Below are 27,406 nucleotides of genomic sequence, written 5' to 3'. Positions count from 1 at the left end.
TTATAGATCTTACAGACCTTACATGGAAATTCCCTTGATTGACACCACAGAGGTGGTGTGGTTGTCTAACACAATAGTCATAACTTCACATATACATATAATTAGAAACAGATGTTGAAAATGGGAGATTTACTATAAATTTTATAGTCAAAAAAACAATCCAACAGAAAAGTTTTATACCAATTGGTATAGGCTTTTATAATTAATGGTTTTTGTTGTGTTGAACGAAAAATTGCCAAATCCTTGCAAAAAACTATTTTCGCTCGAATGACGTAAAACTTTTGGGACTAGAAATAAGAATTGGTCAACAATATTATTTTGAAACAACAATTTATTACATAACAATAATTCTGCCCTCGTAACGAAAAAAGGCACAACTACTCTATAAAGTACGCATAGTTGTCTTTTTTCGTTACGAGGGCAGAATTTATGACTTCAATAAATTAATATAAACATCACAAGTAGGCGTGTCCATCTGATACTTATAAAATGTATACAAAACTTAAAAATTTGGTTGACAGTGTACGTAAAAAGATTTTTTGTAAAATCAATTTTATTGTACAATATTTAGATCCGAAACATAGTTTACATTTTCAATGTCTGAACTGATAAAGTATTGTGCTTTCAAAAATTTGCTGCAGGGATGGCAGTTGGCTCTATCTACGTTTATCTTCAAACATGATAAGTTGCAGAAACGCACGAGCTCGCACATTGGACATAGAAAGTTGTCCATATTATCGATCAATATTGAACTTTCATTATAGTCGCCAACAGGAACGTCAAATATTGTTTTTTCTACATTCTTTTGCACATCTAATTTTGATTTCAACTTGTCCTCTAACATTGATTTTTCTCCATTCTTTTGCATAATCAATTTTGATTGTGTCTTTAGAATGCCCGTTTTTAATTTCGACTTTGAAGTATCCAATAAAGACTTTTCTTTTCCCAAGTCCACCTTTGACTTGTCTATCTTAATAGGAAGAGCGCATTCGAAACAGATTTGAAACCTTTTATCCTGGAAATGTATTAAAATTCTTAATAAATTAAAAATTATAAACTTTTAAACTTTCGCGTTGCATTAGACTAACATTTATAAAGGGGAATGAACGTGATTAACAATTTAATAAGTCTGGCCGAATCGTATAATAGATAGGTAGATGTGTAAATACCTACTATATTGTTTGACAGCGTTTATTTTTTTTAATGTTAGTAAATTAAAACAATAGAGGTATGTATAGATTTTATTTTGTTTAATATATAATTATATATAAATATAATTATAATTATAATTTAAGTATAATTTTGTGCTAATGATTTTTTTAAATTGTTATTTTTCTTTTATTTATTTATTCTGCTACATAAAGGGTTTACGTAGCAGTCCTTCAATGATATCATAGCTAGCTGTAGAATAATGAGTCGTATTGATATAGAAGAATAAAATGAGAAGAAGTACGCGTGGTTTCAAGGATTAATAATAGGGGTTTAAATATGAAATTGCCGATTTATTTTACTGGCCACTTTAAATTAAAATTAAACCTGTATGGTGTCCGATTTCAGAGTGAAACGTTTTTCACACGAAAAGTAAAACATGCTTAACTTAAAAAACATGATATTTGATTGTTCGACTTTCAATTGTTTTTACATTCAGCTTTTAACGTGAAGACAGATACAGCGAAAATCTGAGTACCTAATTTTCGAATACGAATTTCCACATGGAGTTAACGTAGCAGAAACTGTCAATGCTGTATTTGGAGAGGATACGGCATACGCAAATACGGCAAACGCCGGCAATACGGCAAATTACGACTTGAAGAAAGAACCACGAGGAAGACCAGTCACAAATGTAAATAACGTTGAATTGAAGGTAATGATGAAAGCCGATCCGTATCAAACTACCACGAAACGTCATGGTTTAATGTTAGCATACCCACAATATGACATATGGCGTTGGAATAATGACGACGGAACTCGCAGCAAAACAGCTTCACCGTTATTGCTCTATGATAACGCAACACCTCACACTGCTTGAGAAACAGTTTTACTACTACAAGACCTGCAGATATAAATTATCCATCATCCTACATATTCGTCGGACCTCGCCCCGACCGACTACCATTTTTTCCCGCAATTTGATTTTTTTTTGTATGGAAATATAATTCCCAGGAAGCAGTACAAAAATCCCTTCACACAGCTGTGGAGTCCAGGTCTCCAGAGTTCTATCGCAAAGGTTTAAATGACCTTCCGATTACATGGCAGAAATGTATAGACAACAAGGGAAAAAACTTTGATTAAACAAATATATTTAATCTTAAAAAAAATTGTTTTAATTTTTCAGTGCGAAACGGCAATTTCATACTTTAACCCCTAATATAACATTCTGGGGAGCTACTATGAGTTTAATCAGTGACAGTAGTAGCTTACGACCTCGTAAAATATTTGTACAAAAATGTTAATTTCTTCTTTTGGCCGCTAGAAGCATTACACAATTTACCATAAATTAAAAATGAAGTATAGAAGTACTAACATGTCGGGGAGCAAATTCAGGTTTGACGTAAATATTTTTCATGTTCTCCTTCGCTTCTTGCGCTAATTTCGATGCGATCCTATGTTCATGTATCAAACAACTGACGTCTGTTTCTATAATATTCTTTTCCGAAGTTGTCATGGCACTCGCAATTGGTATATCGGCTTTCAATCTGTTATTGTAAAATTGAATGATGCGTAGCAAATGTTTGAAGATTCGATCATCGGTGTATAACTTTTTGTTGGTAGTCTTGAGGACGTCCCAAATTTCCAAGCATCGGTGAGTTGTCAGCCAGAGGCCAGCGCTTTGTGGATTCTTGTGTTCTTTGAATATCATATTCCAAGTTCGATGTTTATATCTGCGGAATATAGCAATTTTGACTCCTTGTTTATTTTATGTTTACTTACAGTTTCCTAAAAAGGAAAAGCTTTGCCCGAGAAATGACGAGGGAAACATCCTCATCACTGGGACACAGAAATTGACGTTACGCCACTACGTAACGTCAATTTCTGCCGCCCGAGGCAGCTTTAAATTTGCTGCCCCCTCTATTTTCACGATTGTTAAACTAGTTCGTGCGGGCACGCTCGGCTAGAGTGTGTTTTTATGTTCGCCTGCCTTCGCCACCTTTGTGTTATTCAGGATATCTTTTTCTCAAATAGTGGAATTTATTTTTTAAGTAAAAATAATATTTTTGACTAGTTAGGGCTAGGTCGTGCTCCCCGCCGCCCCCATTGCTATGCCGTCCACTGCTCTGCACCCCCCACGCTACACCACTGCACTGGGGGGGCCTAATCCCAATTCTCTGTCTGACATTCGACCGAAACAATTACTGACAAATAAGTAATACTCGACCAAATCAAAATGCAATGTCAAGCATGAAGCTTCAATCGTATTTGACAGTAAATGTTTCGAAAGGATATCGGATGGAGAACGGGATAGTACCCCCTGATTTAGTCAGGAATTCGATATTTGGCCTATTATTCATTATTCCTTGTCACTTCGTTCGGCCGGCGGTGAAATAATAAAGTCAGTTGATGTCAATTAAATTGTTCATCCACTTTTCACAGTATAGTTCGAAAGTATAAAACATCAAGTTTCATAAAGAGTGGCACTGGGGTTCGTCCGATCCTCGCCCGTTTTAAACTGTCTGACCAAAGTCGTGTGCTTGCCACTGCCATCTCTATATCGATCTTACCCAAGTCCATTGTTTGACGTGTTCAACTAGTACATACAGTCTAAATATACTAGAAGGCGTTGTAATTGAAACTGCCTCCGTGACCGAAAGGATACCTTGCTGGACTGCCGCCCAGAGGTCCCAGGTTCGATTCCCGGGCCGGGAAAAGTATTTGTGTGGCCTACATTTATTTTTGTCGTGAGTTTAGGTGTAATTTTTGGTTGTCTACATAGATAGCCCGTCCATGACACCCGCGATACAGGGTATCTAAACATTAAATTTACTTTTCAAGAATCGTCTAGTTTGATAGCGCAGTGGTGGTGAACTTCTGTATACGTTTAAAAATGAATTTTTATTCAAACTACTGATAATTCAAAAAATCCAACTTACTTATAAATTACATCAATGAGTTCCTTCATTAAATTCCCCTGAAGCCACCGTATATGCAACAATCTAGCACATTCCCTCATCAAGTCTACAGCTCCTTGGTATTCTGTCGCTTTACTTCGTTCTTCGTCAAGTTTTGAAGATCTACTTTTCCCTTTATTTTTCACATCAAATTTAGAGGTGCGACTTGCTTTTTTACCTTTTGCGACTTGTCCTAAAATACAACAAAAGATACAGCTTCATTTAGTCATCTCACCGTTGTTGACGGACAAAAGCTATACGGCAAATTTTATGTTGTAGCCTCAAGTGCCTATCACAAAATAACTAAAATGAATTTTCTTCACGTGAATATGTAATGTAATGTTACCTGTATTCGACGAAGAATAAGTAACAGGTGGCATATTATCATTCAAAGTTTTGTTTGCAAAGGCAAATACGTTCCCATATACCTCATCTTCGTTGCGGCACTCGATTAGAGGATCAGCACCATAGAGAAGAAGGTTTGTCAACTGTAACCGATACATTACTTATATGAGAACATGCAGTAATTGTTTAAGTTATTGAGAAGCCGAAGAAGATCAGAGATGTACGTATAATAAGCAAGTCCACATTTGTGACTTTTAACGCACTGTTTTCGAGACCATAACAGATACGCGTGACAAAAATACAAGCATGGGCGGTAAATCTGAAGCTGACCTAAATTTGCAACAAGGAATTTTGTCGGGTTGTATCTTTTTGGTGTTCTGCCGTACTTATAACAGTTATGACAAGTATCTGTATTCAAGAATAAGGCTTAAGTGTAACACAAAGAAAATTGCAAATCAAGCAAAATATTATATAATTTACATACGATAGGCAATCGATCCATTCCGGTAGTACTTTGGAAATAATCATATTCAAACATTTTGACGAGAATAGTTTGGTTTTTCATATTAATTACAGCATTAAGATCAACATTAGGACTCCTCATGAAAATATCTATGAGGTCAATTTTCGTCATCATGAGAAGGTCAATGGCTGACCGCCCTTTGAATTGAACTGTTGGGTCACAATTATGTGCGAGAAGAAGTTCTATTAATTGGTTGCGTATCTGTGAACATTATTTATTTAATAGATTAGCTTACAGACCCATCAAAGCAATTAAAGACACATGAGACTTGTCAACTTTCTCTGGAACTCAGGTTTTTGCGATTTAAAGCTCTGACTGATACTGCAACTGCTGTGGACATGCGTGGCACTTACTACCAGGCGTACGACTAGTACGACATCCTATCACTTAGTATTATTTAAAAAATGTGACACGATGCTATGTCCTTAAGATTGATGCTGCAGATTTTGCCGTTGTAAATCATATTGCGTCATACATGCTTGAGTGGATCTCCACAAAAAAAAAAATTACAAATAATATGACAAACAGCTTTGAAATCTCTAAAAAAAATAAGTTCGACCGTGCATGGACCGCTGTCGCCACCCTTCAGGTGGCTGTTCCCGACACCAGTAGGGCCAACACGACAGGGCAGTTGGTATAGCGTCTGGCATGGCATGCAAGAAGACGTCGTTTCGAATCCGATCGGATCGAAGGAATTTTTTCTGAGTGTTCGATCTTTGTATTAATAATTTTTTAACACCCTTGCTCGTAAAGCTGATGTAATTCCATCGGTTTTAAATATGTAAAGCGGGTCATAAAAAACGCGTGTGTTACCAAAGCAAACAGTTAAGTTATAGTCCATACAAATTCCATAACAGTATTATTTGCCATTTCAAATATGGAACTGATCGCCGCCGCACGACTCCAGCTAGTGAGCAGCGCTCTGTTGCTATTCAAATTTCGAACAAATCGCTGCGCGGCGCCAGTCAGTAGGCAGCGCTAGCGCGCTGTTAAAATGGCGGGAAAGCAACAGTGTGCATTCACAGATTGAGTTTATTTAAAAAAAAAAATCAGTTTATTTGGTAATTTAAAAACTTGGCTGCATGCTCTAGCGTCTTTGCCAACATTTTCACGCAGCCACGGTAGAAAATAATCCTCGCGCCAAAATAGCATTAAAAATTTTAAAATAGAAATAAAATAAAATCCATGTTTTTAATTAATATAAATAGCATAAAGTCATTTGTAAAATTGTTAAAATAGTAATAGTGTCATAAAACTGTAAAAAATAATAAAATAGTGTAAATCATTGTAAAAAAAAATATAATAAATGAAATAAAATATTACGTCAGAGTTTCAGTAATAATTTCGCCCACGTTGTCCCCTCCGCACTACGAAGGTTTTGTTTTCGCCTTGTTGGCCTGCGCTACTGCTTTCATAATCGCCACACAGAAGTCGGCAAATTTTCTGTCCTGAACGCTTCCCTGTCAGGAGGGCGCTCCATATCGAGGTCGAGAGTTTCTTGTCGACCTCGAATTCGAGCTTCAACCTGTTGGACCTGAATACGGGGCATTCGTTCAGGACATGTTCGAGCGTCTGTGCGGCGTCTGGGGAGCACATGCATCTAGGGTCATCGCAGCATCTGAACTGGATGGAGGTACGCGGTGTTCCCGCCGTGACCAGTCCACGCCTGAGTCAGCCAGTAGGATACGCCAATTTTCCCGATAACTCGGTACGCCTGGCGTATGTCCGGAAAAACAGTTTGGTGATGCTGCCTTTTGCGGACGCAGAATACTCCTCTTCCTAGGCGTCCAGGGTTCGTTGACGTATCACTCGTCTGGCATACGATATAGGGAATCTGCCGTAGTCTGTAGCCGTTTTCTCACAGATGGTACCATGTTTGGCGAGCTCGTCCGCGCGCTCGTTGTAGACAGTGCCGACGTGAGCGTGCACCCACCAGAGCTTGACGCTGCTACCCTGCTCGGCCGCCTGCGATAGACTCGACCTGACCTCGTTTACCAAAGGGTGCATGGATCGCGGGTTCGCTATCGCGTCCAGGGAGGAGCGTGAGTCGCTCAAGATGTCGCACTTCCTGTAGCGAGGACCCTCCATCGGCAGCCTAACCGCTTGGCGAGTGCGAGGAACTCCGACTGGTACACGGTGCAGAACGGTTCCAGTCGGTATTTCTTGCTCAACACTTCACACCCATCTCGCCAGCAGGTGAAAGCGCAGCCGACCTTGTCCTCGATCTTGCTGCCGTCGGTATATATACTGACAGGACAGGGGCGGATGGTCGGATGAACGGTTGCACGCTCCATGGTCACGGGATGACCGAACGGCGGCAGATGACAGCTTTAAGAGCAGACATATCTGTCCAACCTCTTGCGCTGTCGACGACTACCTTCATCGCGATTTGTTGTGGCCTTACCATTGTCACTCACTTTTTTCACATAAACCACACTCATTGTATCCACACGCAAAACTGAACTCTAGGTGTTTTTGTTTTTATTACTGCACGCACTAAGGACTGGATTCCATGCACTGGACAGTTTAAAACCATCATCACGATTAAATGCTTTGTACTTCGTGATCTTGATGGCTTCTCGTAGCACCATCAACAATAAAATTATGGAAGAGGTATGTTGATGACGTATTTTGCATAATGGAAGGAAAGGAGCAACATGTACAAAATTATTTAGATTATATAATTATGCTATTATTAATCATTTAGATCGGATGTCCGATCCGATAATCGGAGTATGATGACGATGATAGTAAACTATTGGTACTATAATTTTTACGTTAGGGCCGGATTAACGGTTACGAGACTATCGTAATTTGAGTACAAGACGCATATTGTAGAACGTGTTTACTTAATTTAGTTATGTTTATTTAAGTTAGTCTTATCTTATGACGCAGACAACATGAGTTGAATTCCTGACAGGGTCATTAAGAAAACTTAACTTTTCTTAAGTGGTTGTAGCTTATGAAAACGCATAGTTTAGAAACAATAGTGTCTCCCGAAGATCCTATGAGAGCTGCATTTTTTCGGTAAATGTAAATATTGGGTCATCAAACACGGAACTTAGGGGTGTTAATTACTCATATAGTAATAAAATAAAATACCCGCATAATTAATCATCATTCACATGATGAGTGATCAAAGAAAGTGACTAATGGGGTGTTGATCAACGACGGAGGTCAACAACCTATTAAAAGTACAAAGTTTTTACTCTGAGTACCTCCCAGTAGTTGCCACCAAACAGCTGATGTTTTTATGACTAATTAATAAATGTATATATATTATAATATAATGTAATAAATATAATAAAAGTAGATTTTAAGAGTAGACTTTATCATTGAAAAACTCAGAAACTGTTACACTTAGAGCAAAAAGAGTTTCCGTACATATTTAAGACTTTTTACACTTTTCGGTTTTGTCAGTCATTCTGTTCCACCTTGTATATGACTGCAAAAATACATGAACATACTGAATAAGTATACATTTTTATATGATAACAATATTATGCTTAGATAAAGGCAAACGCGTTCTACAACAAGTGGTGTAATTTTTTAAATAATTGGTCTGGGAATGTTCATACTTCAGATTAGACGTTTGTAGAAACGCTGCAGTGGCGCGTCTGGGGTGTGGCATAATTTTCATGCAACATCTAGTCTGCTAAAGTGGGGCGTGAGTGGCGGCTGCAGCGCCACATTCGCGCTACTGCAGTGCGCTTCTACAAGGTATTTGAAGGCACTCTAAGTATAGCATGCAAGGCCATGAGCCATAACGCGGCAAAGAGGTCCAACTTTCATCCTTTATATCACGTTCTTATATCAACTCAATCAAGTCTACTGTACTTGAAGAAACAAATCTTACTTCATCCTCAAACTGAAAGTTAGTATGTTTCGCAAGAACAGCATGAATCAATGTCGGACCAGGTAATTCAACAGGGTAGTCCGTTTCTAAATCAGTTTTAGTGTAATATAGCCGACGATTGGTATCTGCACCACTTTCGAGTATTGCTTTGATGACCTCCAGATTCTCCAAATTCAAAGGACGTGATATTGCTACTTCCAGAGGAGTATAATTATGTGTCTGAAAAAATCCAGTGAACCTAAATATTTGCTGTAATCTCATGCCATTTGGATTCTTAGAAGCCTTCCGTTGTTGCCTTCTACAGTCTTTCATATTTTAGTAGCAGTAGAGCTCCTTGTGCAAGAGTTCGTTTTCGTCCAGTACTGCTACTTGCCCGTAACTTGATATTACAAAAAATATGGGTAAGAAGTACTTGGAGATAGTTTAGATAAATCGTGGTCAGTAACATCATTTAGGACATTCAAACTTACGTCAAAATAGGTAGTATTTATATCAGCACCATTACGAATCAAAAGTTGCACGAGTTGTGAAGAGCTTGATAGGATAGCCATATAAAGGGCAGGCTGCGGACAAACGACTAAGTTCGGATCAGCACCATCGTCGAGCAATTGGATTATGGTTAACATTATTTTTGCACTTCTACAACAAAACGGCCAGACACATTAGAATGTGGTACATGTTTATGGTTTACATTTTGATCTAAAAAATTAAACTAACATTTCGTCTTTTAGTTTGTCAATACTATTAGTTGAAAGTTTTTCATAACTCATCGCCGCATCGACCATTTCAGATTTGGTTGACATTTTCAGTTTTGAAATCTTAGAATTTTTCTTGGTGAATTTTTCATTTGATTTGAATAGAGTTTCTTCTAGCGCTAGCACATCGCTGGTTATGTTATCCAACTCAAACAGGTAATTAACACCAAATGCATTTGGCACAGACATAATTTCGTTTACTCTTATTATATATTCATTGTTCATAGTTGAGTATAGCCGCTTATCTTCAGAAAACGACTCGTCAGAATCATATTCTATGTCCAGCGAAGATTGCCTCATTTGTAATGATTTGTTGGGTTGGGTGGCATATGATGCACTGTTAACTTTTTTTAGGCTGTCTTTTCGCTGAATTTTACCAGGCGATTTACCCTGTAATGAACGTTTGTCCTTATCGAATTCTGTAGTGGACATTGTTATACGCGATTTTAACCATTCTGAGACAATTTTCAGTTCCGGAGCTAAAAATAATGATATAAAAATTAAAATTGAAAGAAAAATAACAATGTCTAATAAGCATTAATATGATCGATACTCTTATGATTCGTACTCTGAAATTAGAGTTTCTTCGAAAACATACAGATTCTAAAAAGTCACAGTCTCAAATTAAGCTATACGAATTTCTCTTTTTGAAATTACAAATTGAACTGTATACATTATGTAATGTACCAATTACAATAAAGAATTATGACACATAGTATTTCTTAGGCTTGTACATGCTTGAGCCCTCGGACGGCCGAGACGCGCATAGTCGGTCGTCAAGCGAGCGATGTAGATTAAATCTCGCGAAATAATTCGCGCGCTCTGATTAACCAGGAGCGTCTCGGACGCATAATTGGGCCGGCACGGTGTGGGAGACGTCACAATAATATCCTTCAGGATTCCAAAAACTTAAGATTAGAAAGTTTTAAGTTCAAGTAAGTTAAGAATAACCATTGGTCCAGTTAGCGATTGTTCACAGTTTGCTCCCCGGATTGTGACTGTGTCACTTGAGACAATATACTACATTGATATTCCTAACTATACGTTCCATTGCTGGACACGGAATTCTTCCAGATACATTTTTAACAACAAATAAAACAAATAAAATAATTATTAATTTAACGTTAATACAACGTTACAGCTTTTGATAGGGTCTGGCACACAAGTCTTTTAAGCAAGCTTCCCTCTTATGGGTGTCCCACTGACCTTTGCAATTGGATTTCGGATTTCTTGAGTGGACGTTCGATTCGAGTGGTTTGGTGCACCGATTTTTCGTGATATATCCATACCGATAGTCGACCGTCTCCAGCTACTTGGAATGGATCTGTGACCCAATCTGAACTTCGGGCATTGAATCAATGGCCAAAAATGCAGCCAGGAAGCTTCGCATCCTTTCCTAGGTGAGGCGTTACTTCATACCGGGACAGTTGCTACAGCTGTACTAAGTACAACTCGGTCGAGTATTGCTGTCACTTATGGGATAGCTTTGCTAAATACCAAAGGCTTATAGGTGACTCGGAATTAGTTGAGGCGAAGCTGCAGAGCCTTGAACACCGCCATAAAATTGCCTGCTTATTGGTATTCTACAGGATATATCACGGAGAGTGTGCGATGGAATCGCATAATTTGATTCCGCCTTCCCCTTTCCATAATCGGGAGACTAGACGTGAGTGGGATTCCACCCCTATGTTTTGGATATTCCCAGGATTGGTACGAAGCGATTCCCTTCCACATTTATATTGCGAGCGGCTAGAGAGTGGAATTTTCTGCCTGCGCTATAACGCTATAACTTGAACCTTTTCAAGGCGAGAGTGAATAGACATTATTTAGGTGTGCATGGTACATCGTCGACCTCGTCATCACTTTCCATCAGGTGAGATGGAGGTGAAATGCGCACTTATTTTTAATTAATAAAAATGTTATGAAATTGTATCTGGAATTTATACAGGTCTACAGTATTGGTGTTTATACAGTCCACTTGCAATCGAGTTGAATAAAACCAGATGAAGAAAAATAGAAGTTTTATTGATGGAACCAACAGCAGGTATTGACTAATCATTACTAAAATGCGTTATTAAGTAGTACGCATTGACTTACCAAGAAAGTAGGGGATAAAATACTTACTTACATTTATCTTTGGAAGCAGGCCCTGTTTGCATAACTGCAGGGGGTAGTAAGGACTGAATCATTGCATTGGGTACTACATTTCTTTTAACACATAAATACCGAATGAGAGCTATGCCGAGGGCAGTGCAGCAGGAGTCGTTATAACTGTTCACGTTTGCCCCAGCTTCAACTAGAAAGTGTATTATATTCGGTTGATCTCCAGCCTGAGAAGCAATATAAACTACAATTTTATATGGTGAAGGTGCCGAAATTTAACAAGCAGATATTTCGAGTAATCGCCAAAGCTGACTGTTTACGAGTGTCCAATGAGGTCCTTTGTAATTCACTTTACAGTGTTGAATACATATTACAATCTGCGTACCTTTAGTTGTAGGTCCACCACCATTACATTTCCAATAGGTTTAGTTTGTCTTCAACAGTTTGTAACAAAAAGATGTAGCATATATTGAGACACGAAAATGTCCTTAAAATTGAATAATTTTAACCATACTTACATTTTATTAAATTTGATTTACCAAATCAAATCTGCTGTCACTGCCACACAGAATGTATGGGAAAGGCGAACGACTTCGCACTCTACTCCGCTAGTTTGTTGTTATTATTGATACAAAGATTCAATTCGTAAGATCTGCTAACTCGTTCCACGACTTAGTTGAGAGAGGAATAGCCCCGATTTGGCGAAAAAGTCGCTAGTTCAACTGTTTGTTCGATCTTTGTATCAACAATGACTTCATTAGATTTTTTCTTTTTTCTGGTTTAAGTCCTCGACATTCTTATGTGCAGTCCACATCGCGAACGAAGCTCAGTAAGCTTAGCTCACGTAGTCGGGGCATCTTTTCATACTTCGGTTCACGGTTCACACCCTGAACTAAGCTAACCGAGTAACTAAACTAACCCAACGATTCCGTTAGCTATATAAAATATGTCGCCCTTCAGCCGCCTTTTACCCCTGCACGTATCCAAAATACTTACTACGTATTTTCTTAGTTTAGCTTAACTGAAATAATAAGAATCACTTACAGTTGCGTACATAAGCGCAGTATTACCCCGTATGTCGGCAATATTAGGGTATACATTGTATTCGTTCACTAACTGAGCCACATTCACGATATGACCTAGGTAACTTGCCATCAATACGGTTCTGCAACATGAAGACAAAATATTATGGCGAGGACTTTTCAAAATGAAATAATTTTAAAATCACAAGTAAGTAAAACGCATTTGAATTTTCACATTGATTAAACTCTACTACTCATACATAAGGCAGATTCCCCTTAGAACAATGAACAAGAAACTCTAGGGGGTTGCTGTTTGTAAATAAACATTTTGTTTTCATTTATCATTCACAATTGTTTACAATATTTATTTCAAATTTCATAGATCAAGCAAGAGCTAAAACGGGTCTCTGTCACTGCCACTGGCTTTTTGTCACCGTTAGTGTCAAGTTTTTGTTTGACTGTAGTACGTCGTAAATGGCAAATTTTGAATATCAACCGAAATCTTGTGATAGAAGCGAATACATTGCTCCTTAAAGGAATTTATGAGTTTCTGAAGATGACTGTCAAGAATAGCCAGTTTATTTAAATTCCTCGTCATGTTTATTCATTATTTTTCATAAAAAATTAACATATAAGTAAAATTTTCAAAATGTACAATGACGCTACAATTAAGAATGTACATTTCTTTAAACTTCTTTATCAAAGGAAATGAAACTCATTTCCTTTGAGAAAGAAGTATTTATTTGTATATATATGTATTTGTATATACAATGTATTTCTTCGATCTAACTCGCGTATATACAGTGGTGGTCGTATAATTAGAAACACTACAAACGGTCCTTGATATTATGTAAGAAACTTCACCGCAATCGTTTTTATTTTCAAACTAAACAATAAATAGGACAACAATAGGTTCAACGATTTATTATTTATTAGAAAAACAATATAAATCCCACTACACAAGTGCAGTTTCAATATTACATAACGGACAAACACTTAAATCAGTTTTAAGGTATAAACAATAATGGACAACTAATTAGAAACAACAACAAAAAAGTGTAAAAAAACAAAATTTTTTTAATTATTATCAATTAGTATTTTTATTTACGAAATAATTACTATCCACAGCCTACCAATATGTATAATTAATATTTAGTGGCGTATCCCTTATTTTCAATAACAGCTCTGCAACGACGTGACATTGATTCAATCAATGTCATACATTTTTCTAAGGGGATTGAATTCCATGCTTCAACAAATGCTTCATATAATTCGTTTTGACTGGTGTTACGTTTGTTTGAGACTTTCTTTTCAACAATATACCACAGATTTTCTATCGGGTTTAAATCCGGACTATTTGCTGGCCAGTCTAAAACGGATATACGCTGTTCGCTAAGGAAACATTTGACGCTATTGGCCGTGTGTTTAGGATCATTGTCATGCTGAAAGATCCAGGTTATAAATGATCGTCCGAGTTGGGAATTATTGTGTCCTCTAAGATATTTTTGTACTGCCATTGATCCATTGTACCTTCAATCTTCCGAACGGGACCAACTCCACATACGGAAAAACACCCCCAAACTTTAATGTTTCCGCCACCGTGCTTGACTATGCTCCTTGTGTATTTATAATTAAAAGCACTGTTTACAGGACTTCTAACATAGCGCTTTCCACCTGAATTTGTCATGTTTATTGTCATTTCATCTGAAAATAAAACTTTTTTCCAGTCTCGTACCGTCCAATTAACATATTTTTTTGCGTATAATAATCGCTTCTCTCGATGTTGCTTGGTAAGAAGCGGTACCTTTCGAGAGGTTCTTCCAAACAATTTAGCTTCCTAGTGGAATCTTCGGCGTATCAGTCTTGATGAGACGCTTCTGGTGTCATCAGGCGAAAAAACTACATTTTTAATCTGGTTTGAGCCTTTAAATGGGTCTTTTTTAGCAACACGAACGATTAGCTTATCTTCTCTGGGAGAGGTTTTTCTTGGCCGAGCCTTTCTAAGAACATTTTCAACAGTTCCGTGTGTTTTATAGTGATTAATTGCATTAAGAACTTTCTTCACAGAACAATTTCAATGCTCAGCTATTCTTCTGTACGTCCACTTTTGATCTAAATGTAAATTAACAATTATTTGCCTAGTTGACGCGTCACAACGCTTCAATTTGCCTCACTAAGCGTATTATTATTATTATTAAAAAACTAAGCGTGTGCGGACTAGGTTTCTATGCGTTATTATTCTAAGTGTGTATGTATTTATTTTTCAAACAAATGGTCCCATGATCACGGCTGAATGCATGTATCGTCAGACATTGGGTTGTTTGAAAAAAAAAAAAAAATTACGCGTACACATACATTTTTACAAATTGCGAAATACTATGTTCTTTTTTCTCAAAGATTTGTGTAAATATCACTCACTCACTTTAAAATATCACCGGAACAATAACACTACTTCGGCAAACATAAATATTATAACTACGGTAAATTCTAGCAAATTATCAAGAAATGTTTCCCGGAAGTTGCTCTTAAACTATTGGGAAAGGTTACCAAAAAAATTTCGATTTATAAAAGTGTGATTTAAGAAATTTGCTAATGTTTATTAACTAACAAATTACCTGCAATCTTTCTCATATTTATCGGACGGCCTATATCGTTTTCTAGGTCCATTTAAGATCTTCGGTAAATCTAATTTGAAAGATTTCCTCTGACTTTCATGTTTAAAACAATGCTGCATCATTTGTATCAATAAATCGCTATTGTTCCACGCATAGTAATATTTCGCTGAAGCGTCTTCGTCTTGTTCACTTTGTAAATCACTGTTTACCTGGATTAGTAATAATCATTGTCTTTGATATTATATAATTGAAATGAGCGACCTTTCGGACAACAATATCTCTTTTGATTGAAAGTTATAACTAAATCCGACAGGAAACTTGACATATTTCGTCTACGGTGTCTCAGATCATTCTTGGACACTTAAGTGGCAGGATTGCGTCCCTAACACGGAAGTCAGGAGTCAGTGTCAACTCAGGTGATGCGGACACGTCCTTCGCACGGAGGACGACCTCTTACCCAAAGTTGTCTTTTAGTCCGATATGGCAGAAGGTCATCGAGTATATAACCCGAAATTGAGACAATAAGGGTCATATATTTCTGGTAACACATTAGCGATACAGCTCTTATAAATATCAACTCTCGTTTGCACTGAAATACTGACAGGCCAACTATTGACCTGTGTGTACGTCTCCGTATATCCCAAAAAATATTCTGTATTTGTTGTAATAAACATAATATCTCTAACAATGCCGTGCTGTATTCGGTGATGTGGGAAAAACAGCAAAACATCTAATTACAAAACCAACGGAATCACATTTCATCGGTAATTAAATATTATGTAATTTTTCTATTATCGTCCATTATAGCATAGCTCAAGTTAAACTGGTCGATTTGCAGTGAAACAATTGACAACACCCATCAATTATTTCAAATCATTTATGCGTCTTACTTCCACCTAATGCAACTCCCATTACGTCATCTCATTCTGAATAGAATTTTTTGGGCAAGTGTTGCTAGTGTCGCACTGAAAAAATTATATTATGTATCGATATTTGCAAGTTTATACTTGCTTATTACTGTATATTGATTTATTTAAACAATCAGTAACGTAAAAAAATCTACACCTAACGTCGTCGTAGTTAAGTATTGAGCCATGAGTATAATGTATCGATTTTATAAGTATGCCAGATTATACACAAGAAACACTAATTATTACGTGATAGATTGTCGTGCGTTTTTATTGCTCAGGAAAATTGTTCTTGTTTGAGAGTATATTTAACTTCTTATGGCCGTGTGGTGTTGGCCTAGTATAATACCACTCCATATCTTTCCATGGATGTCTTGTCAACTAACATTCTGCGATCACCTATTCACCTTTGCTAGTGTGGTGATTGTGCCAAGTCCCCGAGAAGTCCAGACTGTTTATGGGTTTTGAGGAGACCCATGGGCAGTTAGTGTTGTGTACTGTCAGTTGTTTTCTTTAAAATACGTGGGTACAGAAAAAAACTTAGTATCTTTGTATAGTTTTAGAAGATTTCCTAAGGATCCGGGCCGTAAGGAAAAATGGATTGCTTACACGAAAAGGGAAAACTGGTTTCCAAGCAATTACAGCATCGTTTGCTCTCGGCATTTCACAGAAGACTGTTTTTATACAAAAAACATTCGCCGCCGCTTATTTGATACCGCAATTCCTACACTGCATATGCCTGTAGTGGCAAGTGATATACGTAATCCATCTAATTTAACTTTATTAAACTTATATTATTTATAGACTGGACTCTTTCCCCCTTCAGGGTAAATTCTGAACGTGCATCGGAAAATGCAAGTCCGATACCATCGTCATCTGAAAATGAACTTTTACCAACTACACCTGGGTCAACTAAGCTACCGGTCCTGAAACTCCTACACAGTTTAATTCTCGGACCAAAAAACGTCTTTACAGACGTGTATTAGAGTTGACAAGTCAGGATAAAGATAGCATAAAGATAGGACAAGTAAGGCACTACAATGAAAGTACTTTACTATAATAAGAGGATGGTATCTTTAAAATTCATAATAAAATAATTAGAGATAAAAAAATTATAAAAGCGAAAGACGGCGACACTTTAAAGAAAATTGGTGTGCTCAATGAAGAAATCGTACAACGTCAATATCTAAAAACACAGAACAAGGAAAATTGTAAAAAATAAATATTCGCCAGTACTGAGGAGTTTCGCTCTTACGTTAAATTTTTATTCGACAAAAGCGTACAAATATGTAAATACATTTAGCACTTGCTCACTCGGAATTACTATGGATTCTAACAATAGTACACAATCCGAAATAGGTAAAAAAACAGGTAATGGTTATTTATAATGCCATATATACTTTCGATTTCGATAATATAATATTTGCTAAACCATCTCTAAAGTATATTTCGAATTCGGGCTGGCCTATCGGAGCGCAGTTGTCACCAGTTGTCATTTGGTAGAATAGCTTTCAAACAAATTAAATCACATTTCGTCTCTATTTCTGGCTATACACTCGATGCAGAAGGTAAACGGAGTCATGGTGGTCAACATCTCTGCTATAAAGATGTGCTCAAGAGGCAATTAAACGCTTTCGGTATAGTCGTCTTTGGTTGTCACATTGTCACATTGGTCGTCTTTGCGATCTACTGTCTATAAAAATGTTAAAACAGTCGAACAAAAGCGAGTCGAAACAATAAGCGAAAACGCCAAATAAGGAGAAAACTAAGTCCTCAAATGTCGTATCTTAACTGTGCAGGCCAATTTTATTGGTCTATTTGCGACTAGGCGTTTGAAATGAAATTCGGTACTGCGAGTCATATTAGTGTACACGTTAGAAACTAATTTTAAATGGTCGCTGTTAAAATAGAAATCGATAAGGAGAACTATATAATTGAAAATACGCCGCCTTTAGTACTCCAGGCCAACGTACATACAATCTTATGCCTTCGGTTGCACTTTTTCTATAATAATAATTGAGTATAGCTGTAGCCCAGAAAACGCCAAGGTGCAAAATGTAATTACAAAAGTAATCACTGTGGCAGAGATTTTATATACAGACAATCTTATGGTAACTATATTATTCTAAGAGATAATTACCTATTTAAGTAATAACTACATTTATATTACTTTGGTTTCTCAAGTACTAACATCAACCTTTTGCGGTGTATTGACCAGTTTCAGCGATGTGATCTTCCCCTTGTAATAGTATCGATCGAACGCGTCTACGTAGCAAAGTTCACTTTGCAAGTCCGTACAGAATTTTGGGTAAAGTCTAGTCCATTTCTGCGAAGCTGACATTGGGTCTGCCCCGCATTGTTTCAGAAGCTCTATCGCGCTGTTGGTCTCGCCAATCTGTTCGAATTTCACGTTTTAATTCAAGTAACAGATCGTTGCCTAAGAGCACTTGTCGTAGGTATACTGTTTGTTTTTAACAATACTGTCCCATTAAAAAAAAAGACCATACTGGTGTAGTCCGAAATCATAGACGATACAAGGAAACTGTCTTAGCACACATTACGTCTTTTTTGTGAATACAATTTTGGCATAGTAAATTTTTTTGGTCAAGCGTGAGTTATCCACAAAAATGAATAAAAATGATCAAAATTTATTTAGTGCTGATTAACTCAATTTTATGTAAAGATAATTTCGTTGTAGGTATATGATGAAAAAAATCGGGACAGGCGAAGTTGGTCAAATTAAAAAGAAAATTTTTTTTCATAGGTACTCTGAAGTATCATTAATAATCTCAGTACAAAGTACTGAAAAAGCGGACCTCAAAAGTACGTGGAATTACGTCTATTTGCTAAGTTTCATTGAAATATCCTCTAGTTCGCCACTATACAGGACTTGATACTGGAGATAATAAAAATAGGTTCTCACTACGCAAAGTATATCGAGAGAAAAACGCCTTGAATTGGAGAAATTGCAAAATCAAGTAAATAATTGCTAAAAGTAATTGCTCCTAAATTAAAGTTAGGCGCTATTTATAAAAATGAATCTTCATGCGTGAACATGCCACCCTTTGAGGTGGATGATTTTCTTCAAAATGAAATGGGAGCACTATGGAAATACCCCTTTCCAACAAAAAAAGAATCATGACAATCGGTTCACAAATACCGGAGTTATCGCGTAACATGCATACAAAAAAACAAAAAAAAAAGAACATACAGTCGAATTGAGAACCTCCTCCTTTTTTGAAGTCGGTTAAAAAAATATTACTGTATATTATCGTTCACATATGAGTCCCAAGCGTGGTTACAATTCGGCATGTTTAATATTATTCTTTTATGTAATGCACGCAAACGCAATCCGAAATTAATTTGAATACAAGTTTGTTCTTTTACCCAGTCGGTGTCTACTGCGTAAGCTTATCGGTTAGATGTCTTTTACGTTACTGAAAATAGTACCTATACTAATTGCATTATAATTCATAATAGCCAGAATAAACTAACGATTTTGGTTTTCTTGCTCAGTATCTTTCGGAAAGGTTCCACAAACTCAGGACCAGTGGGGCCCGTGCAAAAATCAGGCAGGATGCTCGGCACTGCAGGAGACCACGATATTCTCACTAACTTATTACCATACCAGAAACCAACATTGCAGCGTAGCGGCAGTACATGTTCTATTCCTGGTCCAAAGCGCATGTTCTTGTAGAAGATACCCTGAAATTCGAAACCTTTCTGGAAACGTTTCATTTAAATGTTTTGAGCATTACAAGTAAAAATATCTTGTCTAGCTAACGTTTCGCGTATTATGGACTGGCATGACATACGTCAGACCGAGAGCTATGGAAGTTGCTAAGAGAGGCCTTTGCCCATCAGTGGGATACCATAGGTTAATTTAAAAAATCTACACTTAGTCACATACCGAGCCATAAAAATTGTACTGTAAATGATGACTACGAAACATTTTTGAACAAAGAATTTTGATTTTAGCTAGCTTATCCACCAATTAATCTTGGGCTTAGTGTTGGAGCAATAAATTAGTCTGGACTACGTACAATAATGTTAAATGTTCCAGTACACGGACTTACAGTAAACACTTTTCCATCAGGATAGGACATAGTGCCGTACCCATGCATGTTGTTAGCGTAGAACTGGCCTTCGTAGGTGACGAATACCCCATCCTGACCTTTGAATCTCCATCGGTAATCACCCAAACCATGCATCGTGTTCCGCACGAAATTACCAATGTAATATTCTATTGACTGTAAAGTTTCAATAACTAAGCTTTATTAAACTCGATTATGAAATAATTAACGTTTCCATTATTAACATTATTTCATTTTTACAGATGTCATTACCATAAACATCATATATGAATTCGCTAATTTCAAACATTTTGTCATCATAATACAAACGTATCAAAAAGAACCCGTTAGTCAACCCGTGACCATGGAGCGTGCAACCGTTCCGAAATATCGGGAAAATAAAAAGAAGTCATACCGTGGTAAGAAACCTGATACTAGTGATAATCATTTAGTGAATAATCACGAAAGTCTTAAAATCTATATGAATCAAAAAGAACTCTACTTGGATAATTTAGTTAGATGTTGTCCACATTATGTTGATAAAAATATATTATTATGTATAAAAATATACTTAAACATTTTCTAGGAGGTACACAACGTTACCTCAGCTCCAGTCCAATGATTTTCTCCTTGGCCATTTCTTCTCTCTTCATCATCTCGTTCACCAAAATAATATTCGTCGTAAGGCCAAGATTTTTTTCTTTGATTAGACAATAGATCACTAGGCGAACCAGATTTTACCATAGTTGTTGTCACTGTTCAAAATAAATAAGATCCAAAAACTTGTATACATTAAAAAAACGTAGAATAATGCAGGAGTTCATTAAAAATAGAAGGACATCTTAGAAAAAAGAAATCCTGGACTTTTCCGAGTTGTAACAATTTGTTCCTTGTCAAATGTGATCTCTGATTGGTGTGTTTTGTGACCAGTTGTTTTTTAATTTTGAATCCAGAGCAGTCTCTTTGGTAGTTTGCAAATAAAATAAATAATTATGAAAAGCATTAGTAAAATTTATTATGTACATGTTTTTTCAAAAAATTAACAACACGAGCATGAGGACTTAGCCCTTTCGAAGTATGTATATTCCTGAAATAAAATCAATTGTTAACATTGCAAGAATTGTAAAAAGAAAGAAATTGTAGTTGTAGAAAAAAAAAGGAATTGTAGAAATATTGCAACTTTTACGCTGAGGTGATTTACTTATGTAGCATCATATAAAAGAAAAAACATAAAAATTACCAATAGAAAAGCAGCTGCCAACAATAAAGCTTTGTGCTTAGGTTGCACTGCATGGTCGGGAAAGGTGATGGTAGTGACGAAGTTGACGAGCTCTCGGTCCCAACCGTGGTTTATCCTGCCAACCATGCGGAGGGAATCTCCTGACATTATCTGAAACGAAGAATAATCTGATGTTACAAGAGTCCGAAAGCGTAATAGGAAATATTTTGCATGTGTTCAATTACAAAAAGATCTGAGAAAATAATGGTGTTTTCAAAATTCAAGTGCTGTATGTACCTTGAACTCCGAAAGCATCAAAGCACTCCTTCTCATAACTGCAGGTCCTTCTAAGACAAACAAGACGTCGTCATTGGCATTTCTCACGAGGTAGAACGGCACCATCCAGGTCCAATTCTGCTGAATACGCCCTATGTAGTCTCCAGGAGGTGTTATAACTTTCATTTCCTAAGGAAATAATTAGACAACCGTTCATTTGTGATCTTTTACCTTCAGGCTCAATGATCAATGAAATATACTAAAATTAAGTAATTGAAAAAAGATTTGGTTCTTGAACTTAAGTCTTTGTTTTTGTTTTTGCCGAACTGAAGTTTAATCATTAGGGTTTTGAGTTTAGAGAAGGGTTGGTAATGTTGGGATCAATCTTATATAGCAAAGCGTCAGTATTATTTGCAAGAGTGTCTTGTATTACCTACAATATTCCCGACAACTCTTTGCAATATTGGCTAAAAACCTTGATATTGGGCGTAGATCCTCTATGGCGAAGGGGTATACAGATAGGCATGGATTGATCAGTGTTCTTATCATAGTGTAGAACAATTTCTTTTTCAATCAATTTTAAGATTAACCTACCTGTAATCTGCAAGGGAAACAGCAAGAGGCCCCAGCAAGACGCCTCTGAAGCATCAAGGCTTCCTGTCGTGTATTGTCATGAAGATGCATTATGAAGGACCTGCCACTGCCGCAAAGACATCTCTGTGTAGAGCTGGAGACTTCGCTTGCGATGTATAGAGCTTCGCCGTTTGGGACCCTGACTATGTAACGGTTTTCTGACTCGATTCTTGAGGTAACTGAAAATGGCATTTTTTTAATGACTTATTTCCTTACATTTTTGATAAGGATCTGGTAGCTTTCTTAGTACTGATACATTAATCATATGATCAAAATAATATTTACACGTCCTTTTGCTGGAGACAGGTTTTCCCTAAGAAGTGGGTCAAGGTTATAGTCCGACACGATGGATCAATGTGGATTGGGGATTTAATAAATGTACGTATAATTTGATTCATTGTCGTAAATATGTACAAGCTTTTAGATTTTAAAAATTTGAAAAGATTTTCTTCTTTGGTTGTGTTTTATTATTAATTTTCAAAGGTGTTTTTTTAAGTTGCTTAGTAACGTTTTTGTTATTTACAAAGTATGAAGAAGTGCTAACGTTAAGACAAGTGTTTTTTGAATAAATAACAAAGACTTAGAGAGAAATGTGAATGTACTAACGGTCGGTAAGCTCAACGGTTTGCTGGATAAGCAATCTGGATACACCGATGAGGAAGTCCAGACCATTCACGGGGATGAATTGACCACGAGAATTCGACTGCCAGTCTAATGTGGACACTGGCAACTCTGCACGTACAGCTCCTGAAGGACACGTAAGTTGAATATGCTTATAGATGACACATAACATAACATATGTGTCGTAATGATTATCTTCATCAAGAATTCGATGAATAAATTCTTCAATACAACATTTTCAAGTCAATTAGGTTCTACCATATGCTGTTTGTTACTACTGGAATTTATTCATATGTTATTGCATCAATCAAGACACAATGTAACAAAGTAGCCTTTTGTATTTGACTTGGTAGGTGTCACTAACGCATGACGTCACTTTTGTTTTCAACAAATTCAAGACTGTTTATTTTGTCATCTCACCATGGTGTAGGAAGTACATTAAGAAAGAGCAATACATAACAACGCTAATAATTACACTTTGGGAGATTGGCGCTTAAACTAGAATGTAGTGTTTAACTTTTTTTCTTACATTTGACATTGGCGAAGATCGTATTCTTTATATTACTTTTATAAGACTGTCACTGGCAAAATCTTAAAAAACCGCAGCCAATAAGCGAAAGAAGAAGAATGCTTGACTAAATAAATTTCATTTTTTGCTTATCAAATGCCCATAGAGTATATAACCAGAAATAGAGACGAAATAAGGGTCATATATTCCTGGTAACACATTAGCAATGCAGCTCTTATAAATATCAACTATTTGAAATTATTCAAATATTTGAAAACTATTCTGCCATATCAGTACTGTGACAACTACGCTCCGATTGGCTAGCCCGAATTCGAAACAATTGACGGGTGTCGTCAATGGGTTTCGTCAACTGTTTCACTTCAAATTGACCAGTTAACTTGAGCTTTGCTATAATGGAGGAAAATTGCAAAATTATATATTTAATATTTAATTACCGATGAAATGTGATTCCGTTTGGTTTGTAATTATATGTTTTGCTGTTTTTCCCACACCACCAAATAGAACAGCACGGCATTGTTAGAGATATTATCTTTATTACAATAAATTCAGAATATCTTTACGGAATATACGGAGACGTACACACAGGTCAGTAGTTGGCCTGTCTATATTTCAGTACAAACGGGGGTTGATATTTATAAGAGCTGTATCGCTAATGTGTTTCCAGGAATATATGGCCCTTATTTCGTCTCTATTTTTGGTTATATACTCGATGCAAATGACATATTTATTTAACGTAGGATGCCGGCACTCCTTTGTATATTTAATTTATTTGTCATTTACCTTGCTGTGGTTGAACACTGATTACCAGGTCAGGACGTAAAGTTGTCCCATCGTCTGCAAAAAACAACATCGCAATTATTATGAAAATCTCTTAAAATCCTTAGAATAATAACGCATAGAAACCTAGTCCGCACACTCTAAGTGAGGCAAATTGAAGAGCTCCCAATGGGCCTACACGAGCGGGCGGGCCGTCAGTGCTCAAGGTCAACTTGCACCGCGAACAGATCAAGAAGTTTAGCTAAAAATGACGAAATGTGCAGTAAATGAGTGTAAAAATACGTCAGACAAACATAAAATAGATACTAACATCACATTCCACAAGGAAGTAACGCGTTTCAACTTGTATTTTTATATAAATATTCACTAAAACCGAAAATTAATTTCGTTGCAACAAGACACGAAAATGTTTGCAAAGTAACGGATTTCTTTCTCTCAGTTTTGCTATTCTGTTACAAAATAATTATATTACGTAATTTTTTTGAGAATAAGCAATATCGCGATGGCTGCAGATTTTTTTTATTCTAATGTAAGTGTGCATTTGACCTTCATTTCTGCAAGTTGAATGCGTACAAATGTTGTTTACAAAGAGCAACCCCTAGAGTTTCTTGCTCATACTTCTCAGGGGAATCTGCCTTACGAATGAGCGGTAGAGTTTAACCATTGTGACGATTTCAAGTGTAATAATGCTTACCTATGAAATAAAGATTATTTTGATTTTGATTCTGGGTTTCGTTTACGAGGTATTTGGGGGTGCTCATTACGAATATAGCACTTATTTCTAAATCCAAGATAGCGGACACGATTTTTCAAAAAAATGCAATATGGGTATTCTTTCCGAGGTATTTGGGGATGCTCATTACGAATATGGCACTCATTTCTAAATCCAAGATGGCAGCCACGACAGTTCAAACAAAAGCAGTATTTGTAATGAGCACCCCCAAATACCTCGAAAACGATACCCAACTTGCCATTATTCGAAAAATCGTGTCCGCCATCTTGGGTTTACAAATAGTGCCATATTCACATTGAGCGTCCCCAAATACCTCGAAAATGACACACATATAGTATTTTTTGAAAAATCGTGCCCGCCATCTTGGATTTAGAAATGAGTGCCATATTTGTATTGAGCACCCCCAAATACCTTGAAAACGATACCCAACTTGCCATGATTCTAAAAATCGTGCCCGCCATCTTGGATTTAGAAATGAGTGCCATATTGGTAATGAGCATCTCGAATACCTCCAAAATGATTCCCAATTGCATTTATTTGAAAAGTCGTGTCCGTCATCGTGTATTCAGATATAAATGCCATTTCCATAAGGATTACCAAAAATAAATTTTTGAAAATTCTTGTCACTTGACATTGTTGATCGACAGTAACGATCCATAAAACCGAGCATATCTGTAGGCACTTAATCGACATTGTCGATCGACAGTAACGATCGACAAAATCGAGCAAATCTGTAGGCACCTTTAATTTAATGATGAGTTAAACAAGATACAATTTCTCCACTTTTGAGGGAAATGTTATTCCTTGACATCATTATTTGTATATATTGTGTGCGTGCTGACGAGCGTAGATACAAGTTGCATACGCCTACATGAATTTGGTTTTTGCCTCACTTGTGACAGTTCGTTTGATATGAAACTATCATTCTATGCGTTATTATTCTAAGTTAAAATCATTGAGTCACTTTTTTTATTCTTTGTCCAATTCTTATCTTATATGAAATAAGTAATATAAAACAATCGCCTAACGAGTACATATATTACCTTCGGTAGCTGCTGGATTATCAACTCCTCTGTAATCTTTGTTCCTCTCGGAATTGTGGTATTCTCTTTCAACCACATCCATTTTTTAAATTATAATTCACAACTGTGAATTTTGTGTTTATATATTACAAACACTGAAATCACAATGTGCTTTGTTGTCACTACATGGAAAACTGGTATCTTTATCGCTATATCTCAATATATCGAGTACTTATTATCATTTATCAATACTCGATTTATCAGTATAATTATTGATGACGGTTTTGCCAACATATGTTGCTACATTCTCTGTTTAGTGATAAGGATGTAAGACTCGCTTTTGTTTGGTAGGGATTTTTGCTTCAAAACCCCTACCATCTAATATTGTAGATAAACAATAATATTAAGAAACTATAGATACTACCATTGAAGTATTTATAGTTTCTTTTCTTAAATCTAGCCTTGTAAGTTATAATTGAGGAAGTTCTCCGACTACACTGCCGTCCACTTTCTAAAAGCGGCTAAGAGTCGTATTCCAGAACTCTACTCAATACTCAAGTCAGGACTTGAGTATTGCAGTGAGCACTGAAAATCATACTCAAGTCCTTGCCATTAGGGTCGTATTTCCAGTGCTTGAAATCATACTCAAGTCTGCTCAAATCCTGACTTGAGTATTGAGTAGAGTTCTAGAATACGACCCTAAGTGACAAATAGTCTAATATCCATTTTAAATGGAAAAAGATAGAGCACAAAATTCTATTTTAAAAACAGTTAAAATTAGTTAACGTATTCGTCTTATCGGAACTTACCCTAACGGTGCATAGCTGAAATATCATTTAACAATTTCAATATTCCAAAACTGGGTTATGAGTTTTTATGACATCTCAACAAAATATTTTGTCACTTGCCGCGTTTTAGTTCGCGGACGCCAGTATATACCGCCCATGACTTTGCCAACTTTGTTTTTTCTTATTACTGTTATTTTTTTAAAGGGCCATATTTATTTACTAATATTTTGCTCCCCGAAATTTTGTGAAAAAAAAAAATAAAGAACCAAAAACAAAATGATAAAAAAAAGATTCTTGTAAAAAAAAGAAACGAAATCAAAAGAAAAACAGAACAGATCCATAAACTTAGTAGCTTAGAGGATGGATTCCATAGTCTAAGCTTAGTAGGCGTATTGTTCAATGGAGGTATCGATAGGGCTAGAAAGATTTCCTCCACCTACTGGGTGAAGTTTAGTTCCATATATCTACGCGTTCTATGAGACACTAGTAGCAGTAGCCTTGT

The 27,406-nt window shown here is 36.5% G+C and overlaps 2 protein-coding genes across 5 annotated transcripts; both read right to left on the bottom strand.

Moving 5' to 3' along the window:
- Nucleotides 1–433: 433 nt before the first annotated feature.
- Nucleotides 434–21,066, bottom strand: LOC113230119 (ankyrin repeat and MYND domain-containing protein 1-like). 4 transcript variants are annotated; one of them, XM_026463890.1, is made up of 16 exons: nucleotides 20,910–21,065; nucleotides 20,310–20,483; nucleotides 19,729–19,938; nucleotides 18,425–18,628; nucleotides 15,326–15,534; nucleotides 12,733–12,853; nucleotides 11,714–11,915; nucleotides 9,548–10,064; nucleotides 9,301–9,469; nucleotides 8,831–9,049; nucleotides 4,936–5,175; nucleotides 4,453–4,594; nucleotides 4,089–4,299; nucleotides 2,525–2,882; nucleotides 996–1,015; nucleotides 740–859 (listed from the first exon to the last, which is right to left on the bottom strand). In XM_026463890.1, coding segments are annotated over exons 1-16 (3,138 nt in total). In that variant the 5' UTR covers nucleotides 21,051–21,065; the 3' UTR covers nucleotides 740–858. The 4 variants fall into 4 exon arrangements, with proteins under 4 accessions (XP_026319672.1, XP_026319673.1, XP_026319674.1 ...); XM_026463887.1 differs by having other exon boundaries at nucleotides 434–1,015; nucleotides 20,910–21,066; XM_026463888.1 differs by having other exon boundaries at nucleotides 434–1,015; nucleotides 18,431–18,628; nucleotides 20,910–21,066.
- Nucleotides 21,067–21,254: 188 nt separating this feature from the next.
- On the bottom strand, nucleotides 21,255–26,219 carry LOC113229914 (phospholipid scramblase 2-like). The gene is made up of 7 exons (XM_026463606.1): nucleotides 26,138–26,219; nucleotides 24,365–24,418; nucleotides 23,041–23,181; nucleotides 22,396–22,613; nucleotides 21,823–21,990; nucleotides 21,547–21,696; nucleotides 21,255–21,393 (listed from the first exon to the last, which is right to left on the bottom strand). Exons 1-7 carry the CDS (start codon nucleotides 26,217–26,219, stop codon nucleotides 21,346–21,348), a joined length of 861 nt encoding a protein of 286 aa, XP_026319391.1. The 3' UTR covers nucleotides 21,255–21,345.
- Nucleotides 26,220–27,406: the final 1,187 nt, after the last annotated feature.

Source organism: Hyposmocoma kahamanoa, unplaced genomic scaffold (genome assembly GCF_003589595.1).
Source record: "Hyposmocoma kahamanoa isolate Upper Pololo Valley unplaced genomic scaffold, ASM358959v1 63, whole genome shotgun sequence".
In the NCBI taxonomy this organism is placed as follows: Eukaryota; Metazoa; Arthropoda; class Insecta; order Lepidoptera; family Cosmopterigidae; genus Hyposmocoma; species Hyposmocoma kahamanoa.
This window is presented reverse-complemented; position numbering and strand designations above follow the sequence as displayed.